Raw genomic sequence first — 16938 nt, 5'->3', positions numbered from 1 at the left:
CCTTTTAGTATACACTTGGTATGTTTGTGCGGAAAGCTGGGGTATCAACAGAATCCACATTCTCTGTAATAACGTCCAGCAGGAAACGCAACACAGCAATCACAGGGGCACGTGCGAATATAAAGCAGAAAGTTCAAGGCATTTGCCATGGATGTGGTAGGCAGGCTATGGTGCCTTTCTCTTTTAAACTCGCATTTGATTTTTCTCTCACTAAATGTTGTGTTCACAAATGTTTGTTTTTCCACTCTTTCACAAATAGTATGCAATGCCAATTTTGCAAATCACCTAACTTGTCGGACCTTTTTTTAAATGCATGCGTTTCTTTATAGAACTGTTTTAACACACAGAGCTTTCTTGACTTCTTAGTTCTTACACTTACTTTTATAATAGCTTCAGAAGAAAAAATTTTGCTTTGCATGTATTGTATTTTTGTCCCAATCTTCCTTCAGCTTTTCATTTGGTTTAGCTCTGTCTTGTGTTTACCTTCAGTCTAGCAGAATGTGATGATAATATAATATCTGGGATAATTTGAATATTTTGCAGTTACTGCACAGTATGTGAATCAAGATGGTCGTTTTTTATGAAGAGAAGACTTGCTTAATATTAATTGATGTCATTCCATTAAAAAAAGAGAGAGGGAGAGTCGGGATGGCGCTGAGTTTTCAAAACATTTGAGTTTTGATAGTATGTCAGCAAAGACACCATTGCTTGTTTTTTATCTTACTATAAACCATAATATCTGAATGCATGCCTTCTGCTTCACAACTAAGTTTCTTTTAGTTTGGTAATTAAGATGGGTCGTAATTCTTCATTTACAACCTCATTTCTAGACCGTATTTAGCAGGATTTCACACCACATTCAGCAGGCTAGAGAAAATCGGTTGTGAAGGTTTATTTTGATGTGTGTATTTACATGCACATATGGTTAAGATTGGTTACTTATGGAAAAGTTACTTCGAAGAAGAAGAGGGAATTGCTTTTGCTAGTATTTCAGGGATATGGGAGGAATTTTTTATATTTTTATTTTACATCCTCCTCTAATCCCGTAATTGAGGTCAGTGATGACCAGCAGAACTTGCAATAGAAAAACATTAACTGTGCAAGAATAATTACTTCCTTGCAAAGCAAAAGACAAGACTGTCTTTCTGTGGTGAGAATAGATTCTGATATAAACACATTCACAAGAACGTTTGTCACATAGTAGTTACCAGGCACTTGTTTATTTAACAGATTTATCTCTCCTTGTTGAAAATAAGAAATATTCAGAGTTTAATACGATTCTCCAAGGCTTAACTATTAAAAAGAAGTGTTATGTTACAGGAAGGTCAGTCCTGCAGTTATACAAATTCTGCTGCATGAAACAGTATGTTCAGGAATAGTGTGTGGGGCAAGGTTTAGGAGTTCGGTTGGTTTTGCAACTTCAGCCTTCCCTTTATCTCACCTTATAAGTCTAACAGAAGGAGTTACAAAAGCAGCCTTCTCTGAATAGAGTTGTTTTTCATCTAGCTAAAAGAATCTAGCAAGTTGTAATCTTAATTTAAACAATGACTGAAAATGAGACTGGCTTTTTGGTTCTACTGTTCCCAGTTTGCCTGAATCATGGAAAGGGCCTGCTAATACAACAGACCGTGCAGACAGTCCTCTAAGCCAGACAAAATGAGTTCTCCCACTGGAAATACAGCATCTGGAATTAACATAAGGATAACATAACATACTGTCCTTTAGTAGAGGTATAGTCCAGGATGAGATCTTTCTCTCTGTGGTAGCATTTGCTTCATCATCCTGCTAAGGAAAAATAATGGATGGACTTCAGTGACTCATTTGAATAAAGTAGTCCAGCTAGAATAAAATGTACAGGCTCACTGGAAAACTCAAGCATCGAACATGCTATGAATGAATAATCTGAGACTGTTCACTTCCAAATGTTTTTGTTTCTCAGCCGAAGAACTCACAGGGAAGCACAGGCAACAAGAGATGGAGTGACTTGTTCAAGGCCATTAGCAGGCTGGAAGAGAACGTGGTTCTCAGGGCTCCCAGTGTCCCATGCTGTCCACTAACCCCTGCTGCATCTCCTCATCACTGAGGGGAGAAATATTTGACAGTTTTGAGAAAAAAGTGACATTGTTTTAAACCTGTATGCCAAGCTTTCCACGCACTGCTAACACATACGTGGTGCTAAGATGTGGTTATGCTGTATAAGCGACAGTAGTCTCCAGCTACAGCTGGGTACTGCTTTCCTCCTTCAGCTCAGCTACTACTAAGCAACAGTGAGCCCTCACTGGTAGTGACCTGAAACAGTTTGAAGAACAGAGACAAAACACAGGGGGACACACATGCCTCGTGCCACATCATTAATAGACCATCCACTTTGGTTTTAGCTTGTTTCAAGAAGGAAATACCTTATTTCAGGGAATAGGTTGCATTGTCTGATAATAGATTTCACACTTCTGCTTATTAAACCTCATGCATGCAAATGGACAAAATGAGCCGTACTTTTAAAAAATAGTAATCGCCAGTGGATTCATGACCAGGAGAAGGCTTTTCTGTTCTGAAGAGTAGTATGGCTTTTAATGTACACCTGATGAGCCATAATTAGCTTTCTGCAAATGCTTGGTGGGCAAACGAACAACATTCATGAACACTAGTTGAAAGCATATGATAAACAGCTAACAACACTCAGCTATCAGTCACTAATCAGTTGGAAGTGAGATTTGCAGCTTTATTCTGATAGTTCTGTGGGCCTATTTTGCCCAAGAAATGAATAATTTCGTATTTCAGTGATTTACCTCATCCTGTGCGTTTAAAGGAAAAAACCTGATTATAAAGATGCAACCGGGGACAAACCTTGTGGTTTTGAGAGACACTGTCGAAAGCCTTTCTTGTTCTTTTGTACCTTGTCATGTTTTGTGTGCAGAAGGCTGGTGTCTGAGATCTAGGAAAGACTATATATTTTTTGTTGTTGGAATTTCTGGTGTTTATGAGGTAATGTTTATGATTTTAAAACTGCACCTGTGAGACTATGAAAAACTGTGCTGTACTGTAGTTTTGTTGCCTGATAAAGATGCGAGGTTCAGTGTCTGAGGTTGAAAGGAAGACCAGGTGAGATCTATGTATAATCTGACTCTCAGTTAAAGGAAGTAGTCTTGAGTAAAAGCAGTGGGAATAAATATCTGCAACAGCCATACGTGAAGGTATTCAACGACCAAACTAATTTGCACAAGATAAATAGACACAGGCAACTTTAAAAGAGAAATTGTAGCTCTTTTCTTTGACTACAGTTTAAGTTATGTGGATTATGCAGGTAACGTAGCAGGCCAAGAACAGCCTGTCTTCTTCACGATCTTTAAAATTGATTCTCTTCCCCCCTCCCTCTTTCTGCTTCCAATTGACACTTGCAGAGTGAAAGTAGCAGCAGTAGCAATATCTCCACCATGCTGGTGACACACGATTACACGGCAGTGAAGGAGGATGAGATAAATGTCTACCAAGGAGAGGTCGTGCAGATTCTAGCCAGCAACCAACAGAACATGTTTTTGGTGTTCAGAGCCGCCACTGATCAGTGCCCCGCAGCCGAGGGCTGGATTCCCGGCTATGTTTTGGGGCATACCAGTGCAGTCATCATTGACAACCCTGATGGAACCATCAAGTGAGTGCTTCGATGTGTAGAAGGGGATGACGGAGAAAAACCTCCAGTTTAGACAAAGCTTTGGAACCTTTTAAACTGAAAGTTGATGTGGTCTTTGAGAAATAAATGAACATCAAGGAGAATGAGTACTTGAGAAGTCCCTTAGCAAACTTCAAAATACAAGCTAGTAAGAAAGAGCCCAGAAGCACATGTTCTTTATTAAAAGCTGTAGTAGTGCAATCCTCTGGGAAAAGATGATGAAAGAATACCCGATCTAAGAGCAGCAATACCTACTGCTTTGTTTAATAGAATGAGTTATCAGGCTGGACACCTTTGTTTAGGACAACAATCAGGGAATGTTTGTTCCAAGTGAAAAGAGATTTCAGAGTTCCTAGATTTCTACTTTGATACAGAAAGCTATTGAAAATGACTGGTTGTGCTAGGAAGATCTCTCTCAAATCTGCAATTAGAGTAATTATATCAAAGTTCTTAGCACTAAAGCTTTATGTAAAGCTTCTATAGGCTGTATTTGATACAGTTTTTCTACTGATCATTTGTCAGTTTTATTGACAGTTTGTGTTTTCATATAGAAAGTTTAACATTGGAGCAATGATTCTAAGAAATACTGAACTACAGACTAATCTTGCTAGCTTGCTTACAGTTTTATCCAAGAGTAGCATCTCTTCTGGAGTACTTAATGTATTTCATTTCAGTATACTTTAATACAATGAAATAAATTTTGACATACTTTTCCAATGCCATTTGAAATTATTATAACACATAACCTGGAGTTAAAAAAATTGATCAAAGATTAATGTTCTGTATTCAGGAAGTCAACGTCTTGGCACACAGCACTCCGTTTAAGGAAGAAATCTGAGAAAAAAGATAAAGACGGCAAAAGGGAAGGCAAGCTAGAAAATGGTTACCGCAAATCCCGAGAAGGACTTGCCAACAAGGTTTCTGTAAAGGTTAGTGTTACAAAGATGTAGTGGTTTTCAAAAGAAATTGTGTTAGGATTTCTTTAAAAGTAGCTTCTGTCAGAATTTCATGTGAAGGAATTAGAGGTAACAGTGGTATTAATGGGCAGTGTTGGACAAATCTGAAAACAGGAAGATACAATCTTTGAGCCTGCAAGCGTGATACAGCATAAAGATACTGCAGAAAGAATAGAGTGATGCAGAAATTCTGGTGGTCAGATGTTTCTTGGATCTTTGTGGGTTCAGCTAACTTTGACCCATCACTGTGCCGTGTTCTTTAAGTTATTATAAGGTTATCAGGACATTAATTCTTTAATTTCTCCTTTCCAGCTTCTCAACCCCAATTACATTTATGATGGTAAGTTGCTTTAATTTTTAAAAGTTGCAGTAAATGTAATTCATTAAAACATTATTTACTTTGTTTAAATTTGCTTATTATGAATTATGTCAGGAACTGAGTGTTTTCTATCAAAATATACATAGACCCTTTTTGGATAAAGGAGACGGTTAATGAAATAAGTCCATATTTATTTTTTTTTAAGATGCAAGGAATGCATTTTTCTTCATAAGTCGAAAACAACACACAAGGACCGTACGACATGTTCTATATGGAGACTGTATGGAAGTTGGGCCTTGCTGAATTTGCAAAATAACAAGGCCAGGAGCTGGAGCTGCTTCATTTTTAACCTTGCACCCTAGGAAACATTCAGGGCCTCTCCGTTGCAGAGGTTGATCAGGACAAAGATAGTGGCCCTCTGGGTTGAGAGCGAAACTGGGTTTTTATCTTAATACACAGAACCAAATTTTTTGAGTTTCACCTGTGAAAAAGGGAAACTGCTACAGTGCCTCAGTGGATGAGTGAGGTGTTTTGTCTTCCCTTTTACAAATTTATCTGAATATAAAGATAGCCTAGCTGAGCACTTCCTTTAATACTTTTCACGGTAGGGTTTCCTCAGCTTGCCATAAACAGGGTGTTTGGTTCACCGTGGTAGGCTTCAGGGTTATCCGTGGCATAGCAGCAGTGTTGTCTCCAAGTTCACGTGGAGAAAAATTCACTTGCTCTGCAGAGCCCCAGCAAATGGCCTAACCATGAATGTGCTCCAAAGGTAGAGTGGTAGATACACCTTGGAAATTTAAAGTACCATACTACTTTGTCTGATAGAAAAGAGAGTGCAAGGAATAGAAAAGCAAATTTATTAATTTCAATTGACCTAATGCCATTAATTTTCCTTTTCCAGTTCCCCCAGAGTTTATAATACCATTGAGTGAGGTAACATGTGAGACAGGAGAGACCATCGTGCTTAGGTGTAAAGTCTGTGGTCGCCCCAAGGCTTCAGTTACTTGGAAGGGTCCCGATCATAACACACTGAGCAATGACGGTCATCACAGCATTTCGTACAGGTACAGTAATTTGTGTAACATTCGACAGAAACTACTGAAAGTCTTATATTTTCTATTTGCACCCTTGGCACAGGATAGCTTTTGGCTTTGAGGCATAAAGCTAGGGTTGCCCTCGGAAATGTAACTTTTATGTATGGCTGGGATACCCAAAAGTCATATTCAGTTGATTTTTAAAAACAAAAGAAAATTCAGCTGGTATTTCTGATTAACTATTGCAGAAGCCATTGTGGTTCTGTCACACTGACCTAGTGCTTGAACGAGAACTGTGACTGACATATTTTTAGAAGTAATAATCATGAAGTGTTCTTTCAGCTGGGGAATGGGGTCATCTTCCTATGTTCCTAAAATTTACATTCATTTTTTTTTCACTGAAATTAAGTCATGTGGTGAAGACCATAGCAAATAGGTCAAATGACTTGCAGTGACTGGGATGAATCCAAATGAAAGCAATAAGAATGATAGTAAATCTTGAAACTATGCCTTATTGTGAAAGAATAACACAATGTTAGGGTTGTTTTGAGCCTCGAGGTGAAAAGTGTAGGGAGGACTTGCCAGGTATTCACATTTGTGAGAAACTTTTGCAAGTATAATTATCTGCTGTTCGTGTCCATGGCAGATGGTCAAAAAAAGTACTAGAAATGAATTGCACAGAGGGAGATTTAAGTATACATTTAAAGACGAGCCATCAAACAAAAAGGGTGGTTGAGCAGTAAGAAAGATTAAGGAGGAGTCTGCAGAATCTTTCTCCTGTGGTCTTACATAGCTCATTGCTGTCTCTGCCCTGGAGCAAAGAGAAGACTTAAGTCGTTTTTGGTTCTCCCAGATTCTGAGGTCTCCAATGTTGTGGGCGAGGTGCGTCTTTTGTATTGAAGGGGGGCCCTCTCTTTCAAGGGATGAATGCTCTGAAAGTACAAATGTGAGATCAGCTTCTATATCCTGGGAGTCAGGGATGGAAACTAACCTTTCAGAAAAACCAAGGATGGATCATTATCTCGATACGACTTCTCATAATTTGAAGGAAGTAGAGGAAGCAGGAAGAAACAGGGGAAGGATTTGATTTGTCAAACACAGTGGAGCCTGGGACATGCTGAGACAGAGTGTCAATGCGGATGTTTTTCTAATAGTCTGTAGGACATTCCAAGATAGTTGATGGACACAAAGTGCTCAAATTGTGGTAGATGCTTCTGAAGTGGCAGGGACGGGGTTAATAATGTTTGTCCAGAGAGAGATAGGGGCTGGAGAATAAGAAATATTAACAGTATCAATATAACTTGGTCTGATTTCTGTAACTTAAGGTCTGTAAAATGAATATAAAGTTAACACATGCCATTGTGTTTCCCAGTGACTTAGGAGAAGCTTCACTGAAAATCATTGGCGTCACTGCAGAAGACGATGGTATCTATACATGTATAGCTGCAAACGATATGGGTTCGGTTTCATCTTCCGCCAGTCTACGAGTTTTAGGTAGGCCTGTCTCTTTGCGTTTTTTTTAAAGATACATTCAAAGCGTCTGGTACCCATAGGACAGGAAGAAGAAAACTGACTCTTGGGCATCCCTCTGTTAAAGGAGTGTTGTAACAAACCTTTTCATCTGTGATATATTATTGTTTCAGCAGGAATAGATGCTCTTTTAGGATGTAACTAATTAGAGGTTCATACAGACAAGATGCCTACACAGTACTGTCAACGGGCATTTACCTTATCTGTCAATACTAGTTCAAACATACTAAAAATATGATTTTATCATCTGCATGCTTAGTTTAGTCTCAAAGAATGTTACTATGCTGACATGTAATTTCTAAAGTGCACAGACAAGAAAAGAGTAGCATTGCTCTGTATTTTAATATGCTCCTTTGCTTGAATTGTAAAGCCACAGTGTTGAGGAGAACATGTAACTATTTCTTGTCTTCACATCATGGATCTACACTTAAATTACGTTATTTCAGTACCTGAAGTGAGGCAACCTGAATGTTTGTGAGAGAACAAAAAGGAAACCTGCAAAGCTGAAAAATGCCTGTGTTTTGGAGGCAGAGAGCAAAGGGGAAAAACAATTATTTTTAATTGATGTGTTTGGCATAGTGATAAGTTTCAGTGTGTGTTTGTACATTCAGTTATTCTCTTAAGTGTTCAGGACCCTCCATTTTTAGAAATAGGGAAAACACAGGGAGACAGCAGGATAGCAGTCTTTCTTACGTGTCGTCGTTTATAACAATTTATGTTGTCTGGGTCCTTTAATCCATTGAGAGGCTCATATATTTATCCATTGGTGAGAATTAATTAATACATTTTAGGTGGAATGGCTCTGTCTCAAATTGAATCATATAAAAGAAGATATGAAGTGCCGTGTTCTGTACAGTTGTCCCAAACCTCTCCAAAATATCTTCTTTCTTCCCTTTTTTTCAAAAAAACTTTGCTGTTTTCCTGGCATGTTGAAACCAGGCCGTGAAAGGTGTGTCCCTTCCAAAACCTTACCTGAAATTTTTCAAGTTTTATAATCAGTGCTGCCACTTCGAGCTCTGCCTGTTGGCAGCCACAGTCCGTGCCTTACTGCCAACATTTTGGGGTGGTGATTATTCCCGGCACTTCCTGCTCACTGACCCAAGACAGCCAGTGGTTAAGCCCTAGGATGGGTGTGTTGCAATATATAAAAGAGGCAGAAAATAAAATTTTGGTCTTTACACTAATGTTTCCTGAAAAATTGAGGGTTTTTTCAGGTAGCTGCTACACTATCTGATTACTTTTTTTTTCCCCCAGTGGCAGCTGTATTGTTGATAATGAGACGTAACGCAAGATGCCTGTTCTTTTTGCTGTTTCCTTCAACTTGCCACAGTTACTTGTTCCTATACAGAGAATTCCCACTGCACCTGAATTAGTTCCACTATAGAATTTGTTCTGCTGCATTGCCCAGGCTGCTTTGGTGTGTAATCCAGTTTGTCTTGCTGCCCCCCTGTGTTGTATGGGGATTAATAGGACAGTGTGATTCCACTGATAGTATCTCAGCCAAGGAAACTTTCTAGTCAGGGGAGTGAAAAGCCCTTGATGGACAAGAATCAGCATAAAACTGTGTGCTTTAGGGAACTGGTGTAATGAGTGTCCTTCCTACACCAGTACAGAAGCCCAAAACTGGGATTTGGCCAGAATCAGAGTCACAGAAGTCTTGTAGACTAAACTACTGTCTGTCGGCCACAGTCTTCAGTCTTACTGACCTTGTCCAAAAGTAAGTGATCATTTTTCAATCAAAATTAAACCAGAATTTGTTATATCTTGGTTACTCTGCAACTAGACTCCAAAAGACAGGCAGCTGTATTTCGCTAGTTCTACTCAGCTCTACTAATACTTCTGCAGAGAAGTTCTGGCCCCACTTTTTCTGGGGCCATCCTACCCTTCATTCCCCTAGTACGTAAAAGCAAAATGAAAACTCTAAGGCTGTAGCACAAAGTAAGGTTTCAACATCAAACTGTGAAGTCTTTTTCAGTCCTTTGAACTTGAAGGACTTGCCATTTGACTGTAGTCAACTCTTGTGCGTTATCTTGTGCAAAGAGTAAATAATACTCTTTACGTTTTGTTGCTGTAGTAGCCTTTATAAACCATCAGTGAAGTAGTTGATTATAGAAAGAATTTTCTTTCTGAGCTGCAAGAGGATGGACAGTATGAGACCATGAGTTGCTTTTCAATATGGACACACTCAGCTTCAAAAGAAAGATGACAGGGGCCAGTCTGAGGCAAATTCTTTCTGAAATCCATTCCCAAACTGAATATGAAGTCCAGACATTTCTCCTTCTGTAAACATCTGAAACAATACATTGGTTATGATGGCAACAATTTAGTTCTGAGGAGGATGTGAGTGTATTAAAACTTGGCCACGCTATCCTTTTGTAGGTCCTGGAAGTGATGGGATCATGGTAATCTGGAAAGACAACTTTGATTCCCTCTACAGTGAAGTGGCTGAGCTTGGCAGGTGCGTTCTGTATGCTGATCTCTGAAGCTATCTACATCAAAATATTAACTTCTCTTTCTAAAAATGAAATTCTCTTTGAAAAGTAGTTATCATATGAGCCTAAAAGGCCAGAATTACGTTGGATTAAATAAAAATGAGGAAGAAAAGATGTCACCAGCACTAGATGGCACTGCATAAACAGAATGTATATAGGCTGAAGTGGTATCACAGATTAAGGGATTATTATTTTTTTGAGCATGCCTTACAGTGACTGACGCTGCTTCCATAGTGAAGTTCTCCTAAACCTTTTTATTTAAGGATGAAAATTACAGACAGAAAAAGTCTTAAAATGGGCAAAATAAGTCCATATATATGAGTAGAGAATATACATTTGTCCAATGTAATGGATGACCTTTAAAAGCTGGATACTACTTCGACTTGAGGTCTCTGCAATGCAATAAAATAGAGCTCTGTCAGGAGATAACTGTTTATACAGACACATTTTGCAGAAGATGCATGCTCTGAAAACTCCTGTTTATGTCCAGAAACTGCTCTGTAAGGGTAGCTTGGTAGAGATCTAAATTTTTAGATCCCCCTCAGGATATCTTTCAAGGTAAAAGTATGTCCTTAGTGCATCTCTCAGTTAATTTTTTCCTTTCAATATTGTATTCCAGGGGCAGATTTTCTGTCGTCAAGAAGTGTGACCAGAAGGGAACCAAGCGAGCAGTAGCCACTAAGTTTGTGAATAAGAAGTTGATGAAGCGAGACCAGGTTACCCATGAACTTGGAGTCATGCAGAATCTTCAGCATCCCCAGCTCATTGGCCTTCTCGATACCTTTGAGACCTCCACCAACTACATACTAGTGTTAGAAATGTATGTGGACTCTAACGTTATCTGTTAAAATGCAATCTCTGCAGCTGACTTTCTGGGGCATTTATAGTGGTTTATGAATAAGGAACTTTAAGATTTCATAGAAGTTTGAAAACACCTAAGTAAAATATTGCAGTTTTATGATGCTGTTATTAAAATGTTGAGTTTAATACTCAGAAGGAAACAAGTTGAGATATTAAACTGATATGTGGATGATTATCTTAGTCTGAAGGTCCAGGAATTATTTTATATCAAGTGGTTGAACGAGTGAGTTAGGAATGTTGTGATCTGTTAGCTTGATGTCAGATCTCCTCTTCATATTCTAGTCCTCTGTCTTCTAGGTGCTGTAGGCTACAGTTACTCCTGTTAAGTTCTGATATATGGATTAATCTAAAACATAACCCTTGTAATTCCAATAGGGCTGACCAGGGTCGCCTTCTAGACTATGTCGTGCGATGGGGAAACCTCACAGAAGGGAAGATCAGACTCTACCTGGGAGAGATTCTGGAAGCTGTGCAGTATCTTCACAACTGCAGAATAGCACATTTGGACCTAAAGGTGAGGAGGGAATGGGATTCCTGTCAGTGTGTGCCCTTCCAGTCATAAAAACCTCCCTCTTCTAGGAAACTTGCAGCTGGGAACAGAGAACTGTGAATTGCTTGAGACTGTATGAAGGGTATGGGTTGAGGCTGCATCCTCAAATGCTTTAGATCACTCATAGCCAGCAAAGCAGAAACTCTGAATTCCCTGTGCTTTCTCCTCAAAGCTTGCTGACCCTGTGTGGTCCTTTGTGCTGGAAATAATTGCTGACAGGAACAGTTTTGTTTGATTTTCATTTATTTATTCATTTGTTTATTTACTCTCTGAGAAACTTGCAGCAGAAACCCATTTCTTTCTCAAGAAGTGTAGAGTTTGTTGTGAAAGAGACTGCTTTTCTTCTGTTCCTGTAAATCTGTTTCTCATCTTTGTACTTTGAGGGCTGCGATATCTGTCTGAATGGTACCTCTTTGGGCCTCTGTTCTACCCTTTGAATTTTACTTGAGCCACATGGATTTGATGCATTCTAGTAGGAGAAGCTATATAGGAAGGTCTTAATGTGAATATTAATTGAAGACTTCTTCTTTACACTTTTTTTTCCACCTGTATTTAAATGATAAGGAATTTTAGCATTGACAAGTCATCTTTGTAGGCAGAGTCTCTTTAGCCAAAAGGCTAAAGGTGAGAAAAAGCAAAAAGAGCCTGCATCTTCCCTCTACATGTTTCTGTTTTCCAAGCAGAACCAGTCTGGTCCTGCATGTATCATGGAGACCCAAAATTTTTTCTAGTGCTATATGGAGTTCACCAGTACTTTTTCCAGTCTCAGGCTACATACAGATGAACGAATTAAAAACTAGTTGTAGGTAAGTCACTCCTAGTTTGCTAAGATCACAGCTACAACAGGAGTAGCTTCAGAAATAAAACCATAAAAATAATTCCACTTTCAGCTCACCAAGAGTGGGGCAGTTCTCTTGAAATAATGTGCATCGAGCAGGATCTTCTGCTGCCGTAGTCACATTACAGCGCTTGACTTCATCTGTACAGCTGCGTTACATTTAAGAATCACCAAGTAAAGCTGAATTCTGTTGAAAGCGCCATGAAAATTCTGACATGGTCTTCCAATCTTTAAATGCAAGAGTTTTGTTGTCTCAGTTGCTTTATTCACCCTCTGTCATTGCTGTTCTTCAGGCTTAAGTTCCCAAACACAGGTTCCTGTGAAACTTTGCAGAGCTGCTGTTGTGAACATCTGCAGTATTATCTGGCAGAACTATATTTCCTGCAAAAATTATAGTGCCAGCAGCTAAAACACATTTGTTGCATACTGTAGTTGCCTGTTGGTTGGTCTGGGGGAAGCCTTGGTAGGACCGCCTAGGAGCTTTGCAGAGCTGGCCGTCAGTAGTAATCCTTGTAGCACTTTGCTACATTCCTGAGCTGAGAGCACTGACTGGGAAATGGTAACGTTGGAGCATTAAATATGTGTTAAACTGACTTGAAAAAAGACATTTTAACTTTTGTTTTTATGTTTTCTAGCCTGAAAATATTTTGGTGGACCAGAGTTCCACGAAGCCAACAATAAAACTGGCTGACTTTGGAGACGCAGTCCAGCTCAATACCACGTATTATATCCACCAGTTACTTGGAAACCCAGAGTTTGCAGCTCCTGAAATTATTCTTGGAAATCCTGTTTCCCTCACTTCAGATGTTTGGAGCATTGGAGTGCTCGCATATGTCCTTCTTAGTGGCGTCTCTCCTTTCCTGGATGAAAGTGTAGAGGAAACTTGCCTGAATATTTGCCGCTTAGACTTTAGTTTCCCAGATGACTACTTCAAAGGAGTTAGCCAGAAGGCCAAAGATTTTGTATGCTTCCTACTTCAGGATGACCCAGCTAAGCGTCCCTCGGCTGCACTGGCCCTCCAGGAGCAATGGCTGCAGCTGGGGAATAGCAAAAGTGCTGACAGCATTGACATATCCAGACTGACTTCGTTCATTGAGCGGCGAAAACACCAGAATGATGTTCGACCCATCCGTAGCATTAAAAACTTCTTACAGAGCAGGCTCTTGCCAAGAGTTTGACCTTGCCTGAAGTTCTCTCTCATTCTCTTTCACCTGCCAATCAATCAGACTGGAGATGGACTCCTCCTGCCAATCAATCAGACTGGAGATAGACTCCTCCTGCCAATCAGCTGTTGACTTGAATTTTAAGGAAAGCAAACCCCGAGCCAACCAGCTGCTAACGAATGTTCGTGTGCAAACGCATTCCAGGGGGACCCGCGCGGGGCGGCGCGGGGGACTGGCGATGCAGACTTCACTGGGGTGGAGGACGATAGCACTGTACTCTGCAAAAAGCAGTCACGAGCGATACAGTAACAGTATTTTATTCAGGTTTCTGCAAAAAAAAAAAAAAATAAAAATAGTTTTTTTAATGAACAAGAGTTGAATTTTGCAAGTGAACTTAACTACCGTTTTCAAGATTTATTCAAGGAAGAAATGCCTATGTTCAAAGCACTGGTGTTAAACAAAAATGAAATCATGCCTGGAGAAGACTCACCAAAATGGCTGCCCATTGGTACGGCCTCCATTTATAACATCTGGTTTTCACTTGGTCCTAGAGCTTTCCAGTTGCCTCGCCTGTATGTATCTCACGTAGCAGTGCACTGAGATCAGACTCTGCTTTTAAGTGCATCCAACCTCAAAGTTTTTGCATACAAATAGAATGAATCGTTTTGCTCTGATAAAATGTAGGCCTTACTTGTATATAGACTGTTACCTGCCTTCGGTCTGTAATTTTTTTCCCCCGCTTTCCCCTTATCCTTCCCCCCCACCCCACCCCCATCTTCCTAAATGGTGGTATACCACTGTGCGGGTCTTCAGTTTGGGTCAGTTCTCACTGTCCCCTTAGAAAAGAACTTCGGGTTGGAGCCCAGCTTGCCGGACCCGATTGTCAAGCAGTATACAGCAGGATGAAATACTGTAAATGCACTCATTTGGGATTTTGTTTTCTTTCATATCATGTGCAATGTTGTGGCTTTAACATTTTATGCAACTATTTATGAGGACCTCTGTTGTAACTGTAATAAATATATAGAAAAAGCACATACTTAGTACGGCGAGCTTTATGGTTTTGTTTTGTGTGTTTGGGGTTTCTGGGTGGGCAGGGGCGGGTGTGTTGTACCACACTGTTATTATTAGTTTAAGATGAGGGTTAGCATAGAATTTAGACAAGACTAGTCAGTTTTAAGGATTGTTGGGGGAAAAAAAAAAAAAAAAGAGAGAGAGAGATTCGTATCCCAAATCTCAAACTGGTTCAGAAGTAGGGTGACACTTTTTAAAATGTATTATTGTATTCAAAATGCCAAAGTTTGACTTTCCCAAAATCAGTCTCAACACTTACTACTTTTTAGAATTTTCAAATCTGTGTTTACTTCTTTCTGTGAAATGAACAAATGAATTTTGTGCTCTTTGGTGAAGAATACATTCAGAAAGTAGTGGTCAGATGAGGAGAATCTGACACGTTAATGTAATTGTCTTAGTAACTGTTTTTAAGGTTGAAGTAATATTAACGTGAGCTATTTAAAAAGACAGAGATGGTTTTCTGTGCATCACGGAGTTCATATGGGTGTGTTGTCATCTATGTTTGTGTGAAATGCCATGTTTAAAGAAACCAAGCCGACATCCCACAATAGTTAGATATATGGGTCTTAAGCCATAACCTAGCTTGGGTTAGTTTTGAGCTTTGCGGCTTCCACTGTATTCTATTTATTCCTTTTTTGGTTTTTGTTTTGGTTTTGGTTTTTTTTTTTTGTAAAGTTGTACAGAAACTTTTTAAAGAAAACAACTGACTTCAAAACTGGATGTGTATTCGTACCAATCTCATATCATTATGTTTGTGTATTATTTTCCTTTATTGTTTTAGTTAAATTTTTGCTTTATTTTGCATGTATATTTCTTTGTACAGTGACGTTACATGTTTACACAGTATGACGTGATGTAAATATTTTATTTTGCCATCAGTTATTTTGAAAAAAATTAAACATATTTGACATATTTGTCTGATCTCTTGCTTTAAGGAGTTTGAAAGTTTAGGTTTGGTTATATTTTAATTGGGCTCTGTATTTAAAAAGGAAAAAAAATACATTCTTTTATTGCCATGAAATTCATTTTAAATTGAAATGATGTATCTTTCTTTCATGCCTTACAAAATAATATTTGCCTTTGCTCTAAGTGTTGAGTGCTTTGTAGCGTCATGATTGCTTTTATATAAAACATGTGTTAGTCTCTAACTGTGGAAATTCATTATAGTCTTTATTAGCTAGTAAATTTTGACCAGCAAAGTTTTCTACCAGATGTTTCCAGTTAAAGACTGAAGGATCGTATTTCAGTTTAATGTTAAACTGGGGAACAGATTTCCCACATCTTTTAGGCATTCTAGATTTGTTATGAAGAAAAGTTATTTTCAGCCATAAGGACTTGGTTTTTGCAGCTAAACTCGGTTCGCATCCTGTAAGGGATGAAGCAGAAAAGTTTTTCACTGTGTACATTTATCTCTCTCCCTTTTCTGCTATCATTAATCCATTTGCAATTCAAAATGAAGTGAAAGGTCAGGGAACAATAACGGAGTGTTTATGCTTTTCACTGCACTGTATACATGATTTTTTTTTTTCACTCTTTTTTTCTGCTGTTACCTGTCAAGCGATGAAACAGTCCCTTTATTCCTCACAATTTTCTACTGAGAGAGACAATTGAGAGAGACGTTTTACACTGAGGGAGAGAATATTCAGGAAGGTTGTACTGCCAGTGATGAGCCACTGGAAGCTTTTTCCGTGACAGGGAATAGATGGCAACATGCTCCATGGAAGGCTTTGTTATCTTTGAGTTCTCTAAAATAATTTTTCTTGACTGAAGATACACTAACCTATGGAGAAGTTACCCAAATGCTTTTAAGATAAATAATGCACTTTTAGGTGTTTTAGCAGAGATATGTTCTTCCACTCGTAGGTAGAATGCATGTTCCTCGCCCTCTGTGAGCCCCGTTACTCGGGAAAGCTAACATCTTCTGACAGAGTGGAGTTTTGCACTGAAACCTGCTGTTTGGTGCAAGAGCTTCCAGCTGAAGAAAGCTTCAATGATGGGCTCCTCGGCTTGGATATCTCTTCAAATGCTTTGAAGAGATAACATATGTGTAAGGTCCTTTTGTTTTGCAAAATTGTGTAGTCGGGGCTGCAAATGCCACTTGGACTCAGTTGGGCTCAGTTCTTGTTGACTGTCCTGCACGCAACAAACCGGCACCGCAGGCTGACAGAGTGGAAACCAAAAGCATGGGTGAGAGCAGCTGGTACGAGGTTTCTGATGTGGGAAGGTTGTAGAGCATAGGGAATGGCAGTCAATATCGTAGCTGAAAGAGGGGAGAATAGCCAGGGAGATTCAAGAGAGGAATGTGTCTAAATGTTCCTTTTTGATAACATACCCCAATCACTTCTTACTGATAGTTTAGGAAGAAGAGAAGACGTTGCCAGACTAAAGTCAGTGCACGTGTCAGTACTTTTCAAGCAGGGTTTGGCAACGCAGCAGTTTTCCATTGCACGTTTGATA

The 16938-nt window shown here is 39.2% G+C and overlaps 1 protein-coding gene across 3 annotated transcripts in view; it reads left to right on the top strand.

Moving 5' to 3' along the window:
- The window catches only part of TRIO (trio Rho guanine nucleotide exchange factor), a 257134-nt gene extending 242411 nt beyond the window's left edge, over nt 1–14723 (top strand). Inside the window, exons 49-57 of one of the 3 annotated variants that reach the window (XM_063326144.1) lie at nt 3399–3646; nt 4455–4593; nt 4933–4960; nt 5841–6003; nt 7346–7467; nt 9883–9961; nt 10615–10815; nt 11232–11370; nt 12880–14723. In XM_063326144.1, coding sequence (XP_063182214.1) covers nt 3399–3646; nt 4455–4593; nt 4933–4960; nt 5841–6003; nt 7346–7467; nt 9883–9961; nt 10615–10815; nt 11232–11370; nt 12880–13422 — 1662 coding nt within the window. In that variant the 3' untranslated portion in view covers nt 13423–14723. The other 2 variants (XM_063326146.1, XM_063326145.1) reach the window with 2 other exon arrangements.
- The last annotated feature ends 2215 nt before the right edge of the window (nt 14724–16938 follow it).

The sequence above is a fragment of the Chroicocephalus ridibundus genome, chromosome 2, assembly GCF_963924245.1.
Source record: "Chroicocephalus ridibundus chromosome 2, bChrRid1.1, whole genome shotgun sequence".
Lineage (NCBI taxonomy): Eukaryota > Metazoa > Chordata > Aves > Charadriiformes > Laridae > Chroicocephalus > Chroicocephalus ridibundus.
Note: the sequence above shows the minus strand (reverse complement) of the source record. Positions and strands in the feature narration are given on the sequence as shown.